The 18,777-nt window shown below is 49.8% G+C and overlaps 1 protein-coding gene across 2 annotated transcripts in view; it reads left to right on the top strand.

Annotated features, from left to right (window-relative positions):
• The window catches only part of LOC146024850 (talin-1), a 147,129-nt gene that overhangs the window by 85,171 nt on the left and 43,181 nt on the right, over nt 1-18,777 (top strand). For both annotated transcript variants that reach the window (XM_083155483.1, XM_083155482.1), the window contains 3 exons: nt 10,369-10,508; nt 11,384-11,477; nt 14,398-14,487. In XM_083155483.1, coding sequence (XP_083011609.1) covers nt 10,369-10,508; nt 11,384-11,477; nt 14,398-14,487 — 324 coding nt within the window. The remainder of the gene's footprint in view (nt 1-10,368; nt 10,509-11,383; nt 11,478-14,397; nt 14,488-18,777) is intronic.

Below are 18,777 nucleotides of genomic sequence, written 5' to 3'. Positions count from 1 at the left end.
TACAAATTAAAAAACAGACAAGGAAGATAATCCCTATACTAAAAATTGCTATACAAAAAAAAAAAAAAATAATAAAAAAAAAAGGATAAATAGGTTAAAGGTGCAAAGAAATAGATTGCTTAACTTTTGATGAGGCAGGAGGGTTGCAATGACCCAACGCGTTTCGTCCTTCTGACTTTATCAAGGGATGCAAGTAGACTGAGGCTAGACCTGTATTTATACCAGTATAGCTCCTGCTTCAATTATGACATCACTTCCTGTCATTAGTTACTAATTTCTATCTAACTCGGTTTAGGACCATCTAAATAAACATACATACAGCCTGTGCTGTTAATCGCCACAGTGGCTTGTCAGACATCATAATAGCTGATCAAAAAACATTATAGAAATCCACAAACGATAGTGCATAAGTTATGTGTGCGGTACTTCCGCCACACATCCGGTGTATATAACCTTTATTAAGACATTATTTAAGACTGCGAAATATTAAAAAACATGTAAATGACAAACAAAGTGAAAATCGTGCATGTTGAAAAACAGCACATGTGGGAACTAATTGTGTGTTTTGATGTGCCTCTATAGAGTTATAATGTAGCGTTCTGAGTTGGCAACAGTGGCTGTTTGAAACCTATAAACTGTGATTACCTATGAAACTCCCTTGGTTACATTAGTAGCCAAAGTGTTGCTAAATGGATGTGTCACTCCCCTCACTTGGGGATGTTAATGTTGCAGCACGTAGTGTAATAAATTTATGGGGTATATATAAACCTCCAGATTATTCTTACTGCCGCTAGCATGTAACACAGCGGGATGCAGTTAATATCCCGGCGGTCGGGATACCGGCGTTCAGAATCCCGACGCCGGAATCCCGACCGCCGAAATGCCGACACATTCTCCCTCCTGGGGTGTCCACGACACCCCTGGAGGGAGAATAAATTAGTGGTGAGCGCAGCGAGCCCGCCAAGGGGGGGCGATCCACGTCCCCCCCCCTTGTCGGCATTTCGGCTGTCGGGATTCCGGCGTCGGGATTCTGTACGCCGGGATTCAATACTGAATCCAACACAGCAACTGCGTTTTAGATCAATGGGTGAGGTATCTAATTTAGACGCAGTGCCTGCTATAATTAAGCGTGACTGCTGTTCAGTTACACTGAATAAGCTCAACTAGTAGGGATATTGTGCAACTGTAAATTATATTGCAGCCCTAAATAGGGTTAGATTAGATGAAACGCTACTGCTATGCTTGAAATCTGCCTAGACACCAGGGCTGTGGAGTCGGAGTCGAGGAGTCGGAGCAAAATTTGAGTACCTGGGGTCGGAGTCGGCAAACAATGCACCGACTCCAACTCCGACTCAGAAAATTATAATTAATGACTTCTCTACTGTAAGAATAAAGACCAATGCATGCAGTGCCTCACGTAACCGCAAATGAACACGTTAAGTGACCGTGAAAAAGCATGCTTTTCCTGTGCTTCACTATATGGTACGCAACGCACAATTCGGAGCACCAATACTTATAAATGTAGGTACTTATTTCCTAGCACGGCCACAACGATTAGGATCTCGGGCATCGCAGGTAAAAAAATCATGTCGGTCGCATCGCATGCGGGCTAAAAAATCGCATGCGATGCGACCGACGCGATGGCCGCGATTTACCATAGGGAACAATGTAAAATGCCTCAATTTACCCAAATCAACATAGGGAACAATGTTAAATGGGCCAGAGACCCCAAACCCCCCCCACCCGAACAGTGAAACGCCACCCCACGATCAACGTGAACCCGAAGCGTAGCGAGCCCGCGAGAGGCGGCGGTACGCGTCCTCCGACCTTTTCATACCCCCACTATCCACGTCGGCATGGAGTTGAGAATAGATTGTGTGGCGAGCCACCGAGCCCGAAGCGTGGCGAGCGGACGCGGATACCTTCACAGGTAAACGCGTCCCTTTGTGGGCTTCACAGGTATCCGCGTCCCCTTGCGGGGCTCGCTGTGCTCGGTGGCGAGCTGGGCTCGCCACACTATCTATTCTCAACTCCACGCCGACGTGGATAGTGGGAGTATGAAAAGGTCGGAGGATGCGTACCGCCGCCCCTCGCGGGCTCGCTTCGGGTACACGTTGATCGTGGAGTGGTGTTAACTATTTTTGGGTCGGCCATTTCACTGTTCAGGGAGGTTTTTTGGGGTCTCTGGCCCATTTAACATTGTTCCCTATGTTGATTTGGGTAAATTGAGGCATTTTACATTGTTCCCTATGGGAAATCGCGGGCATCGCGTCGGGACCATTGCATGCTTTTTTTGGCCGCATGCGATGCGACCGACGCGATTTTGACTTTTTCAATACATTTCAATGGGAAATCGCGGCCATCGCGTCGGTCGCATCGCAGACCATTAAAAATGACCCGCGATGCCCGCGATTGTGGCCATGCTAGGAAACAAGTACCTAAATGTATTCTCCCTTGTAGTTTACAACTTATTTCAAACGTTCAATAAAGGTTTTCAATACCTCGAAAAATTCATTCAACCAAGCTCTCCCACCATACGGACAACATCTTTTTACGCGGATGAAGATCTTGTTTCATGCACGGGGTCGTTTGTTAACCTTGGCAAAACCATTCCTTACGCTGGTTCATATTGATGTACAGGCACCATTTTTCGTCGCCAGTAACGATTCGGTAAAGAAATCGTTCCTTGTGTCCGTGAATTAAACGGTGACGAGCAAGCAAACCAGCGGACAAACATTGTGTTTGTCCTTTGCTTAAACTGTTCAATACAGTAGACTGTTGGCTTTCCAGCCTCTAGTTTCTGTAGTAATAATATGTATGTTGCCTTTCTTTCCTTCAAGGAATGTATGAAATACATTCGCATATTAATACAGAGGAGTCGGGGTCAAACGTACAAGGAGTCGGGGTCAGAGTCGGACCATTTATCTACCGACTCCACAGCCCTGCTAGACACAAGTAAATACGATAAAACAATCAAATTACAGCCCTGAAAAGGGCTAGATGTGTGAGCCGCTAGGCTGTGCATGTCTGGCTGGGAAGAGACAGAACACACAATGGTACACCCGCACTGCCGTACTAACGGCGCGCATTTTACTCCCCGCTTTATCAAGGTAACCTTGATAAAGCGGGGAGCGAAACGCGCGCCGGTAGTACGGCAGTGCGGATGTACCATTGTGTGTACTACCAGTGCGCGTTTCGCTCCCCGCTTTATCAAGGTTACCTTGATAATTCCGTTCTCCGGCTTTTCTGGGTATAGCATCCAGCATCTCCGAGCTCCGCTCTGCCAGCTACCAAAGCAGTTTGGTCCGTGACCAGTGGGGAACCAAGTGACGCCAGTCGGGGTGGTGTCAGTGGCATGTTGACGCAGACACTCCAGCAGGTAGTACTCAGGTGCCAGTGTTTGGTCCTGAGGAGGTATCCGTGGTTCTAGGCGCCACATAATAGGAGTCTGGTGGTGGCAGCGATATCCCCGCCCACTGCGTAGTGGGCGGAGTCAGTAGCAGGCGGTTACTGATGGTAACAGGGAATCCCCTATTGGCCAGGTGCCGTGAGACCAGGAACCGCTATCTGTGGACCTGAAGGGCGTAGCCAGAGTGTAAGGGCAGGCGTCCGGTCACACTGCCCCCTACCCCTGACCTGAAAATGAAAGGACTGGAACGCAGGGCGGGGACGTGTAGTAGGAGTGGATGGCAGAAGCATATGCTTGGAATCGGAATCCACTTCCGGAACCTTCGCACCCAACCCTCACCCACCCAAGCCACCGTAACACCACGGCACCTGCCACTCCACCACCCGCAGCACACCCATATCCACCTGTGAAAACACCACACCACCTGCCCCTCCATATTTCATGCAATAAAGGCTTTCACAGGTTAAGGGGGCGGAGCCCCATACGATGGTGTGAAGAGCGCCCGTAACGGTGCGAGGAATCACCTAGTATACAAATAAATTGTTTATAAATCATACAATGTTATTTCTCTTTCCTCCACTAGGTGACACTGGAGAGTTACAGTGGGGATAGAAGGCGACCACAGGGAGCTTGGGCACTTTAGAATAAATTAATAGTGACTAACTCCTCCCCTTCTACTTCCTCTCCTAGGCAGTTTTAGCATGTGCCCTGCGGGAGCTGGGTGCGTTCAAGGCTCACTCCTGAGCTTTATTGATTTTTTAAATATACGATGCTACAATCAGCAAGAGGACAGGCAGGTAGCTCCCTGTCCCTACCTGCCTGCGACGCGGGCGCTGTCGGCAGGTCCGGTCGCAGCTGCATGCAGCTCGCCTCCGGTACCTGGCTGCAGGATCCACTGATCCTGAGGTCCCGTCGCCGCTGCTTGCAGCGCGCCTCGAGGACCACTCAGCATGCCGCACCCGACAGCTATGGCAGGGGTAAGTATAACACTGATTCCCCGCTAGCGGGGGATTCAGTGTAAAAAGCCGCGGCAGCGCACTTTTTAAACACGGCGCCATTCCTGAGGAGCGAGAGCGCGGCATGCTGGGTACTTCCGCTTCCTCCTTCTTTGTAGGAGCGGCGGCCATTGAAGAAGCAGCGTGATCCGCGGCTCCCTCGAAGCGTCTGTGAAGTGCCGGTGACCCTGGTTCAGTGAGTCACAGCGGGACATAGGAGGTCAGGGCAGCTTGGACTGTGTCCAAAAAGGTCCCTTAGCCGGCGCAAGTTATATTTATATACAGTGCGCGTAGCGGCCTCGTGGCAGACTCTGCCTCTTTCCTATACCTCCTCTCCTGTCCGGTATTCCAGCTTTTCTCTCCTTTCTGTGTAAGATTGCGGAGTGTATGATGGCTGGTAAAAAGATTGCGTGCAAAAAGTGCAGCAATAAGTTCGCGCCACAAGCGGAGGGCGCCATTTTATGTCCCTCATGTACTGCATCCCCAGCCCCCACCCCATCTACATCGGGGCAGGAACCTCCTGTATGGGCTTCACAATTGTCTACAGTAATTTCTCAGCTAGCTTCTGAGTTATCTTCTGCCAGACAGGATAGGGATGCAGCAAGGGATCAGCAGGCAGAGTTAACCTCTGCTGTGGAGAGTTTGTCTAGAGCATTACATGCAGACACCTCTTCACCCCCACCCCCTAGACTGGCTTCTGCTAGTAGGATGTTTCCTCAGGTCCCTCTGTTAGATGATACAGATGAGGACATGCCAGCTCTAGAGGAGGGTGAATTTCATGACCCTGATGCTCAGCCTGACGCTGAGCCTGATGCTCCGCTTATGCAGGACACTGATGTCCCTTCTCAGGGTTTAGAGGACTTAATACAAGCAGTCCGGTTAACCCTCAATGTAGCAGAGGAGGTGAGACCGGCTGCGCGTCCCTCAGTGTTTGCTAAAAGGCAAAAACAGTCTGCATATTTCCCAGCCTCAGAGGAGCTGGATGAACACTTGCAAAAAGCCTGGTTACACTCAGACAAAAAGTTTCAGGTTTCTCAGAGATTTTTCACTGCCTATCCTTTTCCTAAGGATGCTAGAAAGTCATGTGAGACGCCACCTGCTGTTGATTCTTCGGTATCACGTTTGTCTAAAAAGACAGTGTTACCCATCCCAGGTGCCTCTACCCTTAAAGATGTGTCTGATAGGCGGTTAGAGAGTGCTCTGAAGAATGTTTATACAGCTGCTGGTCTTTTACAACGTCCGGCACAGGTGGGTTGCTGGGTCAATAGGGCCATGGAGGTATATCCCAGGTGGCCTCCTCTCTAGACAAAGGGGCAAGTGATATGTTGCTCTTAGTGGAACACATACGTGAGGCTGCAGGTTATTTGGTTGAAGCCTCTTCAGACGTTTGTATGCTTGCAGCCCGTATTTCTGCTCTCTCAGTTTCTGCTCGCCGTACTCTTTGGTTGAGACAGTGGAATGCAGACGCCGACTCCAAAAAGGCGGTGGAGGCATTACCCTTTGCTGGGGAGGCCCTCTTTGGTCCAGAGCTGGACAAAATGATTTCACAGGCTACAGGGGGTAAGTCTCAGTTCCTGCCCACTGCAGCCCCTCCCCCACGTAGGTCATTTCCTACTACGGGAGGGCAGTCCTTTCGGTCCTTTCGGCCCACCCCCAGATTCAGGGGTAGGTCTAGGGGAGCGGCTTCTAGCTCCAGAGGCTTCCGAGGAAGAGGCAGAGGCTCAGCCAGTACTCCAATCCTGGATGCAAAGGTTACCTCAAAGCCCTCAGCATGACTCCCCCAGCTCCTGTCCAGATCACAGGGTGGGAGGCCGGCTTCTCTTTTACCATCAGGTATGGGCCGGTTCATGCAAGGATGCATGGGTAAAGGACCTGGTAGCAGTAGGCTACAAGATAGATTTCTTGTTGCCTCCTCCTCAACGGTTTTTTCCCACAGGTTTGCCAGCTTCTCAGGAAAAAGGCAGGGCCTTACAGGCCGCCATCCAAAAGCTCAGGGATCAAGGGGTGGTTATCCCGGTCCCGGAACCAGAAAAGGCAAAGGGATTCTATTCCAGCCTTTTTCTGGTTCCCAAGCCGGACGGCTCAGTGAGACCCATCTTGAACCTGAAGCAGCTCAACCCCTTCTTACGGTTCACTCGCTTCAAGATGGAGTCTCTCCAGTCTGTCATTGCAGGCCTGGAACCAGGGGAGTTTCTTGTATCCATCGATATCAAAGATGCATACCTGCATATCCCAATCTGGCCTCCTCACCAGGCATTCTTGCGGTTCGCAGTCCAGAACTATCACCTACAGTTCCGAGCCCTCCCATTTGGCCTCTCCTCTGCGCCTCGGGTATTTACCAAAGTGATGGCTGTCATGATGGAAATACTCAGGGCTCAGGGAGTTACCATTGTCCCTTATTTGGACGACCTTCTGCTGAAGGCTCCGTCCAAGGAGGTTCTGCTGCACAACATCCAACTGACACGTCGGATCCTGGAGTCCCATGGCTGGATGCTCAACATCCAAAAGTCACAGCTGACCCCATCGCAGAGGATCCTGTTCCTTGGGATGATTCTGGACACTGTCCAGAGAAGGGTGTTCCTCCCCATGGACAAGATCTTGTCCCTGCAGGAAGCGGTGCGACTGGTGCTGCAGCATCGAACAGTCACAGTTCTCCTTTGCACAAGGCTGCTGGGAAAGATGGTGGCCACGTTCGAGGCGGTGCAGTACGGGCGGTTTCGATCTCGCCCCTACCATCTGTGTCTGCTCCGCCAATGGACAGGCTCACACCTGTTTCTACAGCAGAGGATCTCTCTCTCCCATCAGGCTCGAGCGTCTCTGGCGTGGTGGCTCAACTCCAGCAACCTGCAGGAGGGAAGGAGGTTCGCCATTCACAATTGGACGCTCCTCACCACGGACGCCAGCCTCAGGGGCTGGGGAGCGGTCACGCTGGGTCTCCACTTCCAAGGACTGTGGACCCCGGAGGAAGCACAGATGTCCATCAATGTGCTGGAACTGCGAGCAGTGTATTATGCCATGCTCCAGGCAGAAGTGGTTCTCCGGAACAAGGACATCAGGGTGCAGTCCGACAATGCCAAGGCGGTGGCTTACATCAACAAGCAGGGAGGCACCCGCAGCCGTGCAGCGATGAGAGAGGTAAAGAGGATTCTGTGCTGGGTGCAGGAGCACGCAGGGGCCGTGTCCGCCATTTTCATACCAGGCGTGGAAAATTGGGAGGCGGATTATCTCAGCCGGCGGGACGTACACCACGGAGAGTGGTGTCTGAACCCTCTGGTCTTCCAGACCCTGACCCGTCGGTGGGGTTGTCCGCAGATAGACATGATGGCCTCCAGACACAACCATCAGTTGCCCCGGTACTGCGCTCGGACAAGAGATCCACAGGCGGTGGCTGTGGACGCTCTCACGGCACCCTGGACGGATCAGTTCCTTTACATCTTTCCTCCAGTGCCTCTCATCCCTCGGGTTCTGCAGAGAATCCGACGGGAGACGGTGACGGTCCTGTTCATTGCCCCGGACTGGCCTCGCCGGTCGTGGTACACGGTACTAACAGGCCTGTTAGTAGACGAGCCATGGCCTCTGCCTCTCTGCGAAGACCTGCTAACACAGGGTCCGTTCGCCTGTCCCAACTTACAGCAGCTTCATTTGACGGCATGGCTGTTGAGAGGTCCATCCTGAGGAAGGCAGGGATCCCGCAGGCGGTGATTCCAACCATGATAGGAGCCAGAAAGCAGGTTACCTCGGTGCATTACCACCGCATCTGGAGGACCTATGTGGCCTGGTGCGAATCCAGGAGGGTTTCGCCGGTGAATTTCAAACTGGCCAGATTACTGCTATTCTTGCAGAAGGGTTTGGCCTCAGGACTCCGGCTGGGGTCCTTGAAGGTTCAAGTATCCGCCCTCTCCATTTTTTTCCAGAAGAAGCTGGCTCTTCTTCCTCAGGTACAGACTTTCTTCCAAGGGGTGTTGCGGCTGCAACCTCCCTTCAGACCTCCTACTGCTCCATGGGACCTGGATGTGGTACTGGCTTTTCTCCAGTCCTCTGTATTTGAGCCCATGGAAGAGGTGGAACTAAAATACGTCACCTGGAAGACTGTCTTACTATTGGCCTTGGCTTCAGCTAGAAGGGTGTCGGAACTCAGTGCTCTTTCTTGTAAGGCACCTTTCTTACGGTTCCATGAGGACAGAGCGGAGCTGCGCACCTCTAGTGTTTTTCTCCCAAAGGTGGTCTTGGCATTCCACATTAACCAACCTATTGTGGTGCCGGCCTTTCGGGAGGACTCACAGGAGTCTAGGGCGCTGGACGTGGTCCGGGCCTTGAGAATCTACGTGGCCAGAACAGAATCTGTACGTAAGTCAGATGCCTTATTTGTCCTCTATGACTCCTTGCGTCCTGGTTGGCCAGCCTCCAAGCAGGCCCTGGCCAGGTGGATCAGATTGACAATTCGTCAAGCTTATGTGGCCTCCTCTAGGGTGCCACCTTCTTTAATCTCCGCCCATTCTACAAGGTCGGTGGGTACCTCCTGGGCGGCTGCCCGTGGAGTGTCTATACAGGATCTATGTAGAGCGGCTACGTGGTCGGGTCAGAGGACCTTTGTCCGCTTTTACAAGTTTGACACTTTTGCGGCGGCCGCTTCGCGGTTTGGCCGTTCTGTGTTAAGGGGTTCTCAGCGTCATCCCACCCGTGTTGGGAGCTCTGGGACGTCCCCACTGTAACTCTCCAGTGTCACCTAGTGGAGGAAAGAGAAAAGGGGATTTTGTACTTACCGTTAAATCCTTTTCTCAGACTCCATAGGTGACACTGGACGCCCACCCGACGCAGTCTCTCTGGTTTACTGTTTGGTTTTCAGGTTGAGCAATTACCTGAGGTAAAAGAGACTGCTATACTCAGTCTGAGTTCTAAGTTTTTTCTGGATGAGTTCATTCTGTTATGAATGCTATTTTTCAAACTATATGTTCACTCTATGTGAGCGTGTGTGTGTGTGACTTGTTATGTTATGTTTGACCTCCTCTCGGAAGTGGGTTGTTTTTCCTTTCTTCCAGCTCCCTCCGGGCACATACTTAACTGCCTAGGAGAGGAAGTAGAAGGGGAGGAGTTAGTCACTATTAATTTATTCTAAAGTGCCCAAGCTCCCTGTGGTCGCCTTCTATCCCCACTGTAACTCTCCAGTGTCACCTATGGAGTCTGAGAAAAGGATTTAACGGTAAGTACAAAATCCCCTTTTCCTGTTTTTTCCTACATTCTTTCTCTCACTCTTGGAGTGTATGATGGAAATTAAAGACCTCTGTCATCTTTTTAAGTGGGTCAACTTGCACAATCAGTGGCTATCCAAATCCTTTTTTGCCCCACTGTGTATATATGTGTGTGTAAAAGGATATAACAATGGTAAAAAGGACAAGTATACATATATGGACATATGATTTATACACTATAAGGTCAGTAGTACAGGTATAAAAGTATATGATAAAATATATATTAAAATGTATATATAATAGTGGGGGGAATTATATATAAAAGAGATACATATATATATATATAAAAATCGGAGGAGATATAAAAAAAGGTTTATATATAAAAAAAATCCTTAACTTATGAGGTAGTAGGAGGTAGGTATCCAACGCGTTTTGTCAGTGTGACTTCTTCCCTTGAAGAAGTCACATCGACGAAACGCGTTGGGCTACCTATATCCTTTTACGGTCATCCCAATAAATACTTTATTTTTTATCTAACTTATCATATCTACAATAATTGGTCGCCAATATCTTTTTATATTGTTCTCCATAAACCTCCAAGTAACGTACCATTACTTTTACTAAAAGATAGGCTGACACCTTTATAACCAAATGGAATATTGTTGTGAGTTACCTTAATTCAGCACAAGTGGCGCCTCTTTCCAAAAATAAATATATATATACATAATGTAGTGTACTGTAGACGTGGCCACTGACACTGTGATTGTACTCGCAGAACAAGGAAGACCAAGCCCAGGTGGTGTCTAATCTGAAGAGCATCTCTCTATCATCCAGCAAGCTCTTGCTAGCAGCTAAAGCTTTGTCTGCAGATCCTGCTGCCCCCAACCTGAAGAACCAGCTGGCCGCTGCAGCCAGGTAAGAGAATGAGAGGAGGGATTAGCCCTGTCCCTTCCACTGCGCACACGTGGCCATAATCCAGTCATACTCGCTAGCCAGCGGCCTACTGTACTGTGCCGGCTAGCCCCACCTTCTCCCTGGCCCACTGTGCGGCCCAGCCCCACCTTCTCCCTGGCCCACTGTGCGGCCCAGCCCCACCTTCTCCCTGGCCCACTGTGCGGCCCAGCCCCACCTTCTCCCTGGCCCACTGTGCGGCCTAGCCCCACCTTCTCCCTGGCCCACTGTTCTGCTTAGCCCCACCTTCTCCCTGGCCCACTGTGCGGCCTAGCCCCACCTTCTCCCTGGCCCACTGTGCGGCCTAGCCCCACCTTCTCCCTGGCCCACTGTTCTGCTTAGCCCCACCTTCTCCCTGGCCCACTGTGCGGCCTAGCCCCACCTTCTCCCTGGCCCACTGTGCGGCCTAGCCCCACCTTCTCCCTGGCCCACTGTTCTGCTTAGCCCCACCTTCTCCCTGGCCCACTGTGCGGCCTAGCCCCACCTTCTCCCTGGCCCACTGTTCTGCTTAGCCCCACCTTCTCCCTGGCCCACTGTTCTGCTTAGCCCCACCTTCTCCCTGGCCCACTGTGCGGCCTAGCCCCACCTTCTCCCTGGCCCACTGTGCGGCCTAGCCCCACCTTCTCCCCGGCCCACTGTGTGGCCTAGCCCCACCTTCTCCCCGGCCCACTGTGCGGCCTAGCCCCACCTTCTCCCCAGCCCACTGTGCGGCCTAGCCCCACCTTCTCCCCGGCCCACTGTGCGGCCTAGCCCCACCTTCTCCCCGGCCCACTGTGCGGCCTAGCCCCACCTTCTCCCCGGGCCCCCATATAAGCTGTGTATATGTCTATATGTTGCAGGGCTGTGACCGACAGCATCAATCAGCTGATCACTGTGTGTACGCAGCAGGCCCCGGGGCAGAAGGAGTGTGACAACGCTCTGCGCGAGCTGGAGGTAACACCAGTGATATACCTGTTTTGTGTAACCTGGGAAATGTGTAATGCTGACGTGTGTGACTGTGCTTCCCTGTGTATCCTCCCTAGTGTGTGTGTGTGAGTGTAATGTAGGGTTCCTGTGTAACGGTGCTTCTGTGTATTGTTCGAGGACGTCAGGGGCCACAGGGCCAACGCTGGGTAGTGGGGTGGTGAGAGAACATTCCAGCACCAGAAAGGTGAAACTTCTTGCTGCCTCCCAGACAGCCAGGCTCCTCCCCTTCTCTACCCCGCCTCCAGGCCAGAAAGCTTCTTTCAGGTGATGGCGCAGTTAGTAGATTAGCTCTCATATGCACTGTCCCTGCACCCTGCTAGGCCATCCACATCTCCGGCATTTACCACCCGTGGGGTGGAGCCCCCTTGGCCGCGTGCTTTATCTGCCTCCGTCCAGGGCATTCAAAAAACTTTACAGGGTAAGGCTGATAGCTGCATGGCTCCAGTCAGGGGGGCCTCTTCCCTCCTGCCCTTCCTCCATCTGGAATTCTGATTCGCAGGAAGAGGATGAGTTGCAACTGGTTGATGACCAGAATTATAAAGATGACAAAAGTGTGCTGCACATGAAGATATTTCATTATTATAATTTTTTTAACACAACAGCCAGCAGGGGGCAGAGAGCAGATAGCCGCTGCTCCCGCTCATTACATATTCACGAGCAGGAGCAGTGCAGCAGCTCCCTACCCGCATCCCCTGCCAGCCCTCCCGGGGGGCAGCTTGTGCCTGTGTCCCTGGGAGCCCTCCATCCCCCCCACACCTCACACACACATTCCGGTGCAGGCAGGGAGACTTCCATCTCTCTGCCTGCCGCCATCCCACGGCTCCCTGCGGGGAAAAATTTGCCGTCAGGGGCAGGGAGCCCCTGCGGCGTTGAATAGGGTGACAGGGAGGGCTGACAGCAAATGCTCCACCTTTCCAGAACGCGGCGAATGTGCAGCGAATCCTAAACAGGAATAGCTGCACATGCCAAAAATCGTCATTGAATACTGCCCTCAGAATCCAGACACGTCAGTGCAGCACTGGATGAAAGATACAAGGGTCTTTCAGGAGACCAGAAACTCACTGCCCTTTATACACACACTGATTACAAGCAAACAGATCACAGGTGAGGATGGTTACCTTTAGTAGCCATTCAAACCCATTTGTGTTAACTTGTGTGCTTGTTATCAGCCCAAAATCTCCAGGGTATGTAAACATTTGATATGCAATAGGGGGGTGGGGGGAGGGGAGTTAGGAGTCCGCACACACTTTTTATTTGAAATATCCCCTGTATTTTATTTAGGGGCTTGCCTTTAAATGCTGTTTGTTAGGCAGCGGGTGCTATCCGGGCAATAGGATTGGAGTACAGGTTCAAAAAGAAAAAGAATTGCACTGTAGATGCACACCTGGAGAAAAGAATATTTCAAAAAGAGTAGAAATATTCTATTTTAGTTTTATTAAAATTTTTAACTTTATTGATTTAGTTCAAAGTAAAAAAAGGGGAGATAAACCTGTCGGGATTTTTTAACATATAGAATCCGTGTGGTGATCTTCCCTTGTTGCTTGTGATATTTTCAAAAAGAGATTAAAATGCACATACAAACATACAACATATAGGGCCTTATTTTGGTTAATTCTTTCTGACAAAATCCTTCTTAGATGGGCAAAACCATGTGCACTGCAGGTGGGGCAGGTGTTACTTGTGCAGAGAGAATTAGATTTGGGTGGGGTTTTACTTCAAAGTGAGATCTATATTGCAGTGTAAAAATAAAGCAGTCAGTATTTTCCCTGCACAGAAACAAAATTACTCACCCAAATCTAATTCTCTCTGCACATGTTACATCTGCCCCCCCTGCAGTGCACATGGTTTTGTCCATCTAAGAAGGATTTTGTCAGAAAGAATGAACCAAAATAAGGCCCATAGTGTACTGTGCTATTGCACAAAAAGATAGAAATGGTGAATAAAGGGATTAAAAGAGTTCCCCTTTTAATCCCTTTATTCACCATTTCTATCTTTTTGTGCAATAGCACAGTACACTATATGTTGTATGTTTGTATGTGCATTTTAATCTCTTTTTGAAAATATCACAAGCAACAAGGGAAGATCACCACACGGATTCTATATGTTAAAAAATCCCGACAGGTTTATCTCCCCTTTTTTTACTTTGAACTAAATCAATAAAGTTAAAAATTTTAATAAAACTAAAATAGAATATTTCTACTCTTTTTGAAATATTCTTTTCTCCAGGTGTGCATCTACAGTGCAATTCTTTTTCTTTTTGAACCTGTATGTAAACATTTGATCGGGGTCATTTGTGTAGTTTCTGTTGTCATTATGATTTAAGAAGAGTAAACACAGATGTGTGACAATAAATGGCGTCACCCAACCACTGACCATGAGTGACAGAAAAGTCTGTGAGTTATCATTCATATTCTCTGACATCACACATTCTGCCGCTGGGGTATGTAACCTTATGAGCACAACTGTGTGTGTTTGTGTATAATGAAGGGGTCCTGTGTAACGGTTCTTCCTTGTGGGGTTTGTGTGTGTGTGTAATGTAGGGTGAAACAGTGATGTATGGTGTCTCCAGGTCTTACATGTAGCCATGGCATGTATGTATGTGTAGTGTACAGGCAGGGGGGGCGCTGTGCATGTGGGGGCTGCGGTGCTATAGTTACACCCCCCCAATCCCCCGCAGACTTACCTATCTCGTTGGTCCCGGCGGCTGCGTTCTTCTGCTGAGGACCACCACAAAATGGCCGCCCTCATATAGCACACTGTTCTCTGGAACGGTCTGCTGTATGGGGGCGGCCATTTTCGGGGCGGGGGGGGGGGGGTGGCGCCCAAAACCTAGCTACGCCACTGTGTACAGGGTTCCTGTTATCACACGTGGGTTTTCTCGTTACAGACCGTACGAGAGCTGCTGCAGAACCCGACGGAGCCGGTGAATGACCAGTCATACTTCCACTGCCTCGACAGCGTCATGGAGAATTCTAAGGTGTGTGCTGTGTGCCACGTTCTACCTGACATGGGCTCATTCACTAATCCGGCAGCCACCAATCAGCAATGTCCTTTTTAGCTTCATTTTTTTCCGTGGTAATAATGGCGATAGGTCCTCTCTATTGATACTACGTCCTGGATTCGTGCCACTGGAGGAGTCTATGGTGGAATCAAAGAGTTTGAGACCCCAACTTAGCCCAGATGACCTCACTGATGATACAGCCGCTGGAGGAGAGGTAATAGGGCGATGCAATTGGTGATGTAAAGTCCTCCTGGGATGATATTTTAGGTGGAAGAAGAGTTGGAGCAGTGATCCAATTGGAAGAAGGTGGTAAGGCAATTATGCCAAATCCTGTGGTGGGAACCCACTGACGCGTTTCACTACTGGCTGTAACTTTCTCAAAGCTCTGATTCCACCATAGACTCCTCCAGCGGCACCAATCCAGGGCACCGTATCAATAGAGAGGACCTGTGTTGTTCCAAGTGAAGTCACCTGTGCGAAGTTGGGGTCCTAAGACATCCTGACCCCCCCCCCCCCCACAGATTCCTCCAGCTGCATTATTCCAAGACACCGTCTATAGGGCTATTATTCAGATCTGAGCTCAGTACAAATTTGTTCGGAAAACGGGCAAAACCATGTGCACTGCAGGTGGGGCAGATGTAACTTGCAGAGAGAGTTAGATTTGTGTGAGTTATTTTGTTTCTGTGCAGGGTAAATACTGGCTGCTTTATTCTTACACTGCAATTTAGATTTCAGTTTCTTCAACACACCCCACCCAAATTCAACTCTTTGCACAGGTTACATCTGCCCCACCTGCAGTGCACATGGTGTTGTCCATCTGAATAAGGCCCATATAGAGAGGACCTAACCACCACTCAGGAACAGTGATCCATATCGGAGCCCCTTTTGGTGATGTGCACTTACCTCATCGAAATTCCTATTGAGCAATTTCTCCTCCTATCCTGAGAGTGGGCCTGTCAATCAGTTTTTCTTGATGAACTAATTTTTTAACCTTTATTGTATACTCGTGTGTATGTTAATAATTCTTTCTCTAACGTCCTAGGATATACTGGGGTTCAGGTAGACAATGGGGTATAGATTTGTCCGAAGGAGCCGGTGCACTTTAATAAAAATGAACATCCTGTTTGTTGGCTCCTCCCCTCTATGCCCCCTCCAACAGCCCAGTTTAGAAAAAAAAAGTGCCCTCTGGGCCGGTAGCACACGGGAGCTCCAGAGTTATTTTTCTTTCTTTTCAGCGTTTTGCTATTTATTTTAATTTTTATTTTTGCAGCAAGCAGGGCTTACTGCTGTCCTTATGGAGGGATCATGTCACCAACCACTTATAGGGTTAATGGTCCGTGTTCTGTCCCGGAAGGTGATGTTACCGCAGTCACTGAGGACTGACGAGCACACCAACAACTTGCCGCCCCATCAGAGAGAGAACAGCGGTAATAGTGTCTCCCCCATCGGAGATACTTTGGCCGCAGGCGGCGCGTATCTTCCACAGAGCCGCGCCATTTTGGAGGTGGAGCTTTCCGGAGACCGCGAACAGCAGCAGCAGGCAGCCCCATTTCCAGCTTGCTGAAGGCACCGCGGCTACGCAGCGCGGAGCTAAGTACAACAGACTGGTAATACAGTTGGTTGTGGGGGTCCGGGGGTGCTAAGTCCTCTGGCAGGACTAATTATTAATATATATATAAATATATATATATTGCTCTTCTGCTTGCAGCATGGCAGGGAAGAAGATTGTATGTCAGTCATGCCGCGCTATATTCACCCCTTTTGTTAGAGGGTCCCTTTTGTGTGAAAACTGTATTATGCCTGCACAGGGGACTAGCAGCCAGGAGCCTGGCTTGAATCTGTTAAAGGAATGATGTCTTCCATCTCCTCTGAGTTAGCTGTTGCTAGGCAGGAGAGGCAGGATTTACAGAAGTCTGTGGCTGATCTTAGGGCTACACCTGCTGGCAGCCCCCTAAATTAGTTCCTCAAAAAGTACTCTGCCTGCCCTGCTTGGCACAGACACTGAGGATGAGGAACAAGAAGAAGAGGAGGAGGTAGATATCCCTGAGGCTCCTGAGGAATCACACTCTCAAGGAGTGGACGCTCTTATTTTTGCTATTAGAGAGGTCCTTAATCTTCCTGATCAGGAAGAGGAACAGACAGAACAACAAGAGAAAAATCCTCCGCTACCTTCCCTGTCTCTACAGAGTTTAACAGGAAATTTAAACAATCCTGGGCTCACCCAGAAAAGAGATTTCAGGTGCCAAAGAGGTTCCTATCTATTTTTCCATTCCTTCCTGAGGATAGAAAGGTGTGGGAGACCCCACCGGCAGTGGATACATCTTATCCAGACTCTCCAAAAAGATTGTTCTTCCTGTACCTGGTGCAGTCTCATTGAAAGATCCGGCTGGAGACTTTTTGATAGAAAGCTGGAGACTAACTTAAAAGCTATTTATGTGGCATCTGAGGCTACTCAGAGACCAGTTATTGCAGGCTGTTGGATCACTAAGGCCATTAGTAAATGGGCTGAGGCTATTCGATCTGATTTACAGGAGGACAACCCTCAGGTGGATTTGCTCATCCTTCTTAGACATATTCAGGAATCTGCTGATTTCTTATGTGAAGCGTTGAAGGAGATTGGTGTTGTGGCACCTGAGATAAACACTATGTCGGTGTCCGCCCGCCGAGTTTTATGGTTACGCCAGTGGGCAGCCGTCACAGAGTCTAAGAGAGGTTTGGAGGGTTTACCTTTCACAGGTGAAGCTTTATTCCGTGACGAGCTTAATAAGTGGATTTCACAGGCAACTGCTGGGAAGTCCTCTTATTTGCCGTCTGCTCCCCGACCGCCACTGAGAAATTATACAGGCCCCTCCCTGCAGTCCTTTCGGACCGCAAGGTTTAGGTCCAGAGCCCGTGGAGCCTCAAATGTGGTTAGAGGCACAAGAGGAAAGACCCGCAGAACACAGTCAGTAGTCCTGCCCGATCATGCACATGCCACTACTCAAGAAAAGCCCTCAGCATGACGGTTCTCTTCTTCAGGAGGGGGACATTCCAGTGGGCGCTCATTCACTACATTTTAGCCCGGTTTGGGGGCGTCTGCCCTGGATCCCTGGGTGCTAGATCAGGTAACACAGGGTTACAGGATAGAGTTTGCCTCTACCCCTCCTTCAAAAATTCTTCAAGTCTGCCTTACCAGCTTCACAGCAATCACAAAGGAACCTTCTAGAAGCTGTTCAAAAGCTAATAGAGAAAAGAGTGGTAATTCCTGTACCTACCCATCTCAGGGGGAAGGGATATTACTCAAACGTCTTGTCTTACCCAAACCCGACGGTTCAGTACGACCCATACTGAATCTTCGGTTTCTGAACAAGCCTCTAAAGACCTTTAGGTTCAAGATGGAGTCGTTATGGGCGGTCATTTCGGGATTGGAGGAAAAGGAGTTCTTGGTGTCGCGAGACATAAAGGATGCCTACCTCCACATCCCGATCTGGCAGCCGCATCAAGCTTATCTTCGCTTCACGATTCTAAACGATCACTACCAGTTCAGGGCTCTGCCGTTTGGCCTGTCAACAGCGCCTCGGATATTCACAAAAGTCATGGCAGAGATGATGCTTCTGCTACGCCGCAGCGGAGTGGACGACCTGTTAATAAAGGCCCCCACCAAGGAATTACTGGAAGACAGTGTCCGTACCACCTTCAGGATCCTGTCCACTCATGGGTGGATCCTAAATCTAAAAAAATCACAGTTGGTACCGTCTCAAAGGATTTTGTTCCTGGGGATGATATTAGACACGGTTGCCCATAAGGTTTTTCTACCAATGGAAAAAGTTTTGGCCATTCAAAAGATGGTGCACTTGGTTCTGAAACTGCGCAAGATCCTAGGTCTTTCAGATGTTGGTAAACCGATGGGGGATATGATGTCGTCCCAAATGAACAAGAAGCTTCCGAGGTACTGCTCTCAAACGCGGGATCCTCAGGCAGTGGCAGTGGACGCCCTAACAGCGCCATGGTCTTACAGCTTCATTTACCTGTTCCCCCCCGATCCCATTAATCCAGAGAATTCTCAAATTGATAAAGCGGGAAACAGTGCTGGTGATTTTCATTGCTCCATATTGGCCACGCAGGACTTGGTTTGCGGACCTTCTATCCCTGTCGCTGGAAGAACCTTGGCCCCTGCCGCCTCGACCAGATCTACTTCAACAGGGGTCGTTCATTTATCATGACTTATGTCAGCTAAATTTAATGGCGTGGAGGTTGAAAGGGAGATCCTAGCAAGGAAAGGCATCC

The sequence above is a fragment of the Crinia signifera genome, chromosome 1 (genome assembly GCF_055691185.1).
Source record: "Crinia signifera chromosome 1, ASM5569118v1, whole genome shotgun sequence".
Classification (NCBI taxonomy): Eukaryota; Metazoa; Chordata; class Amphibia; order Anura; family Myobatrachidae; genus Crinia; species Crinia signifera.
The sequence above is the reverse complement of the archived record's forward strand: the minus strand, read 5'-3'. Positions and strand labels throughout refer to the sequence as shown.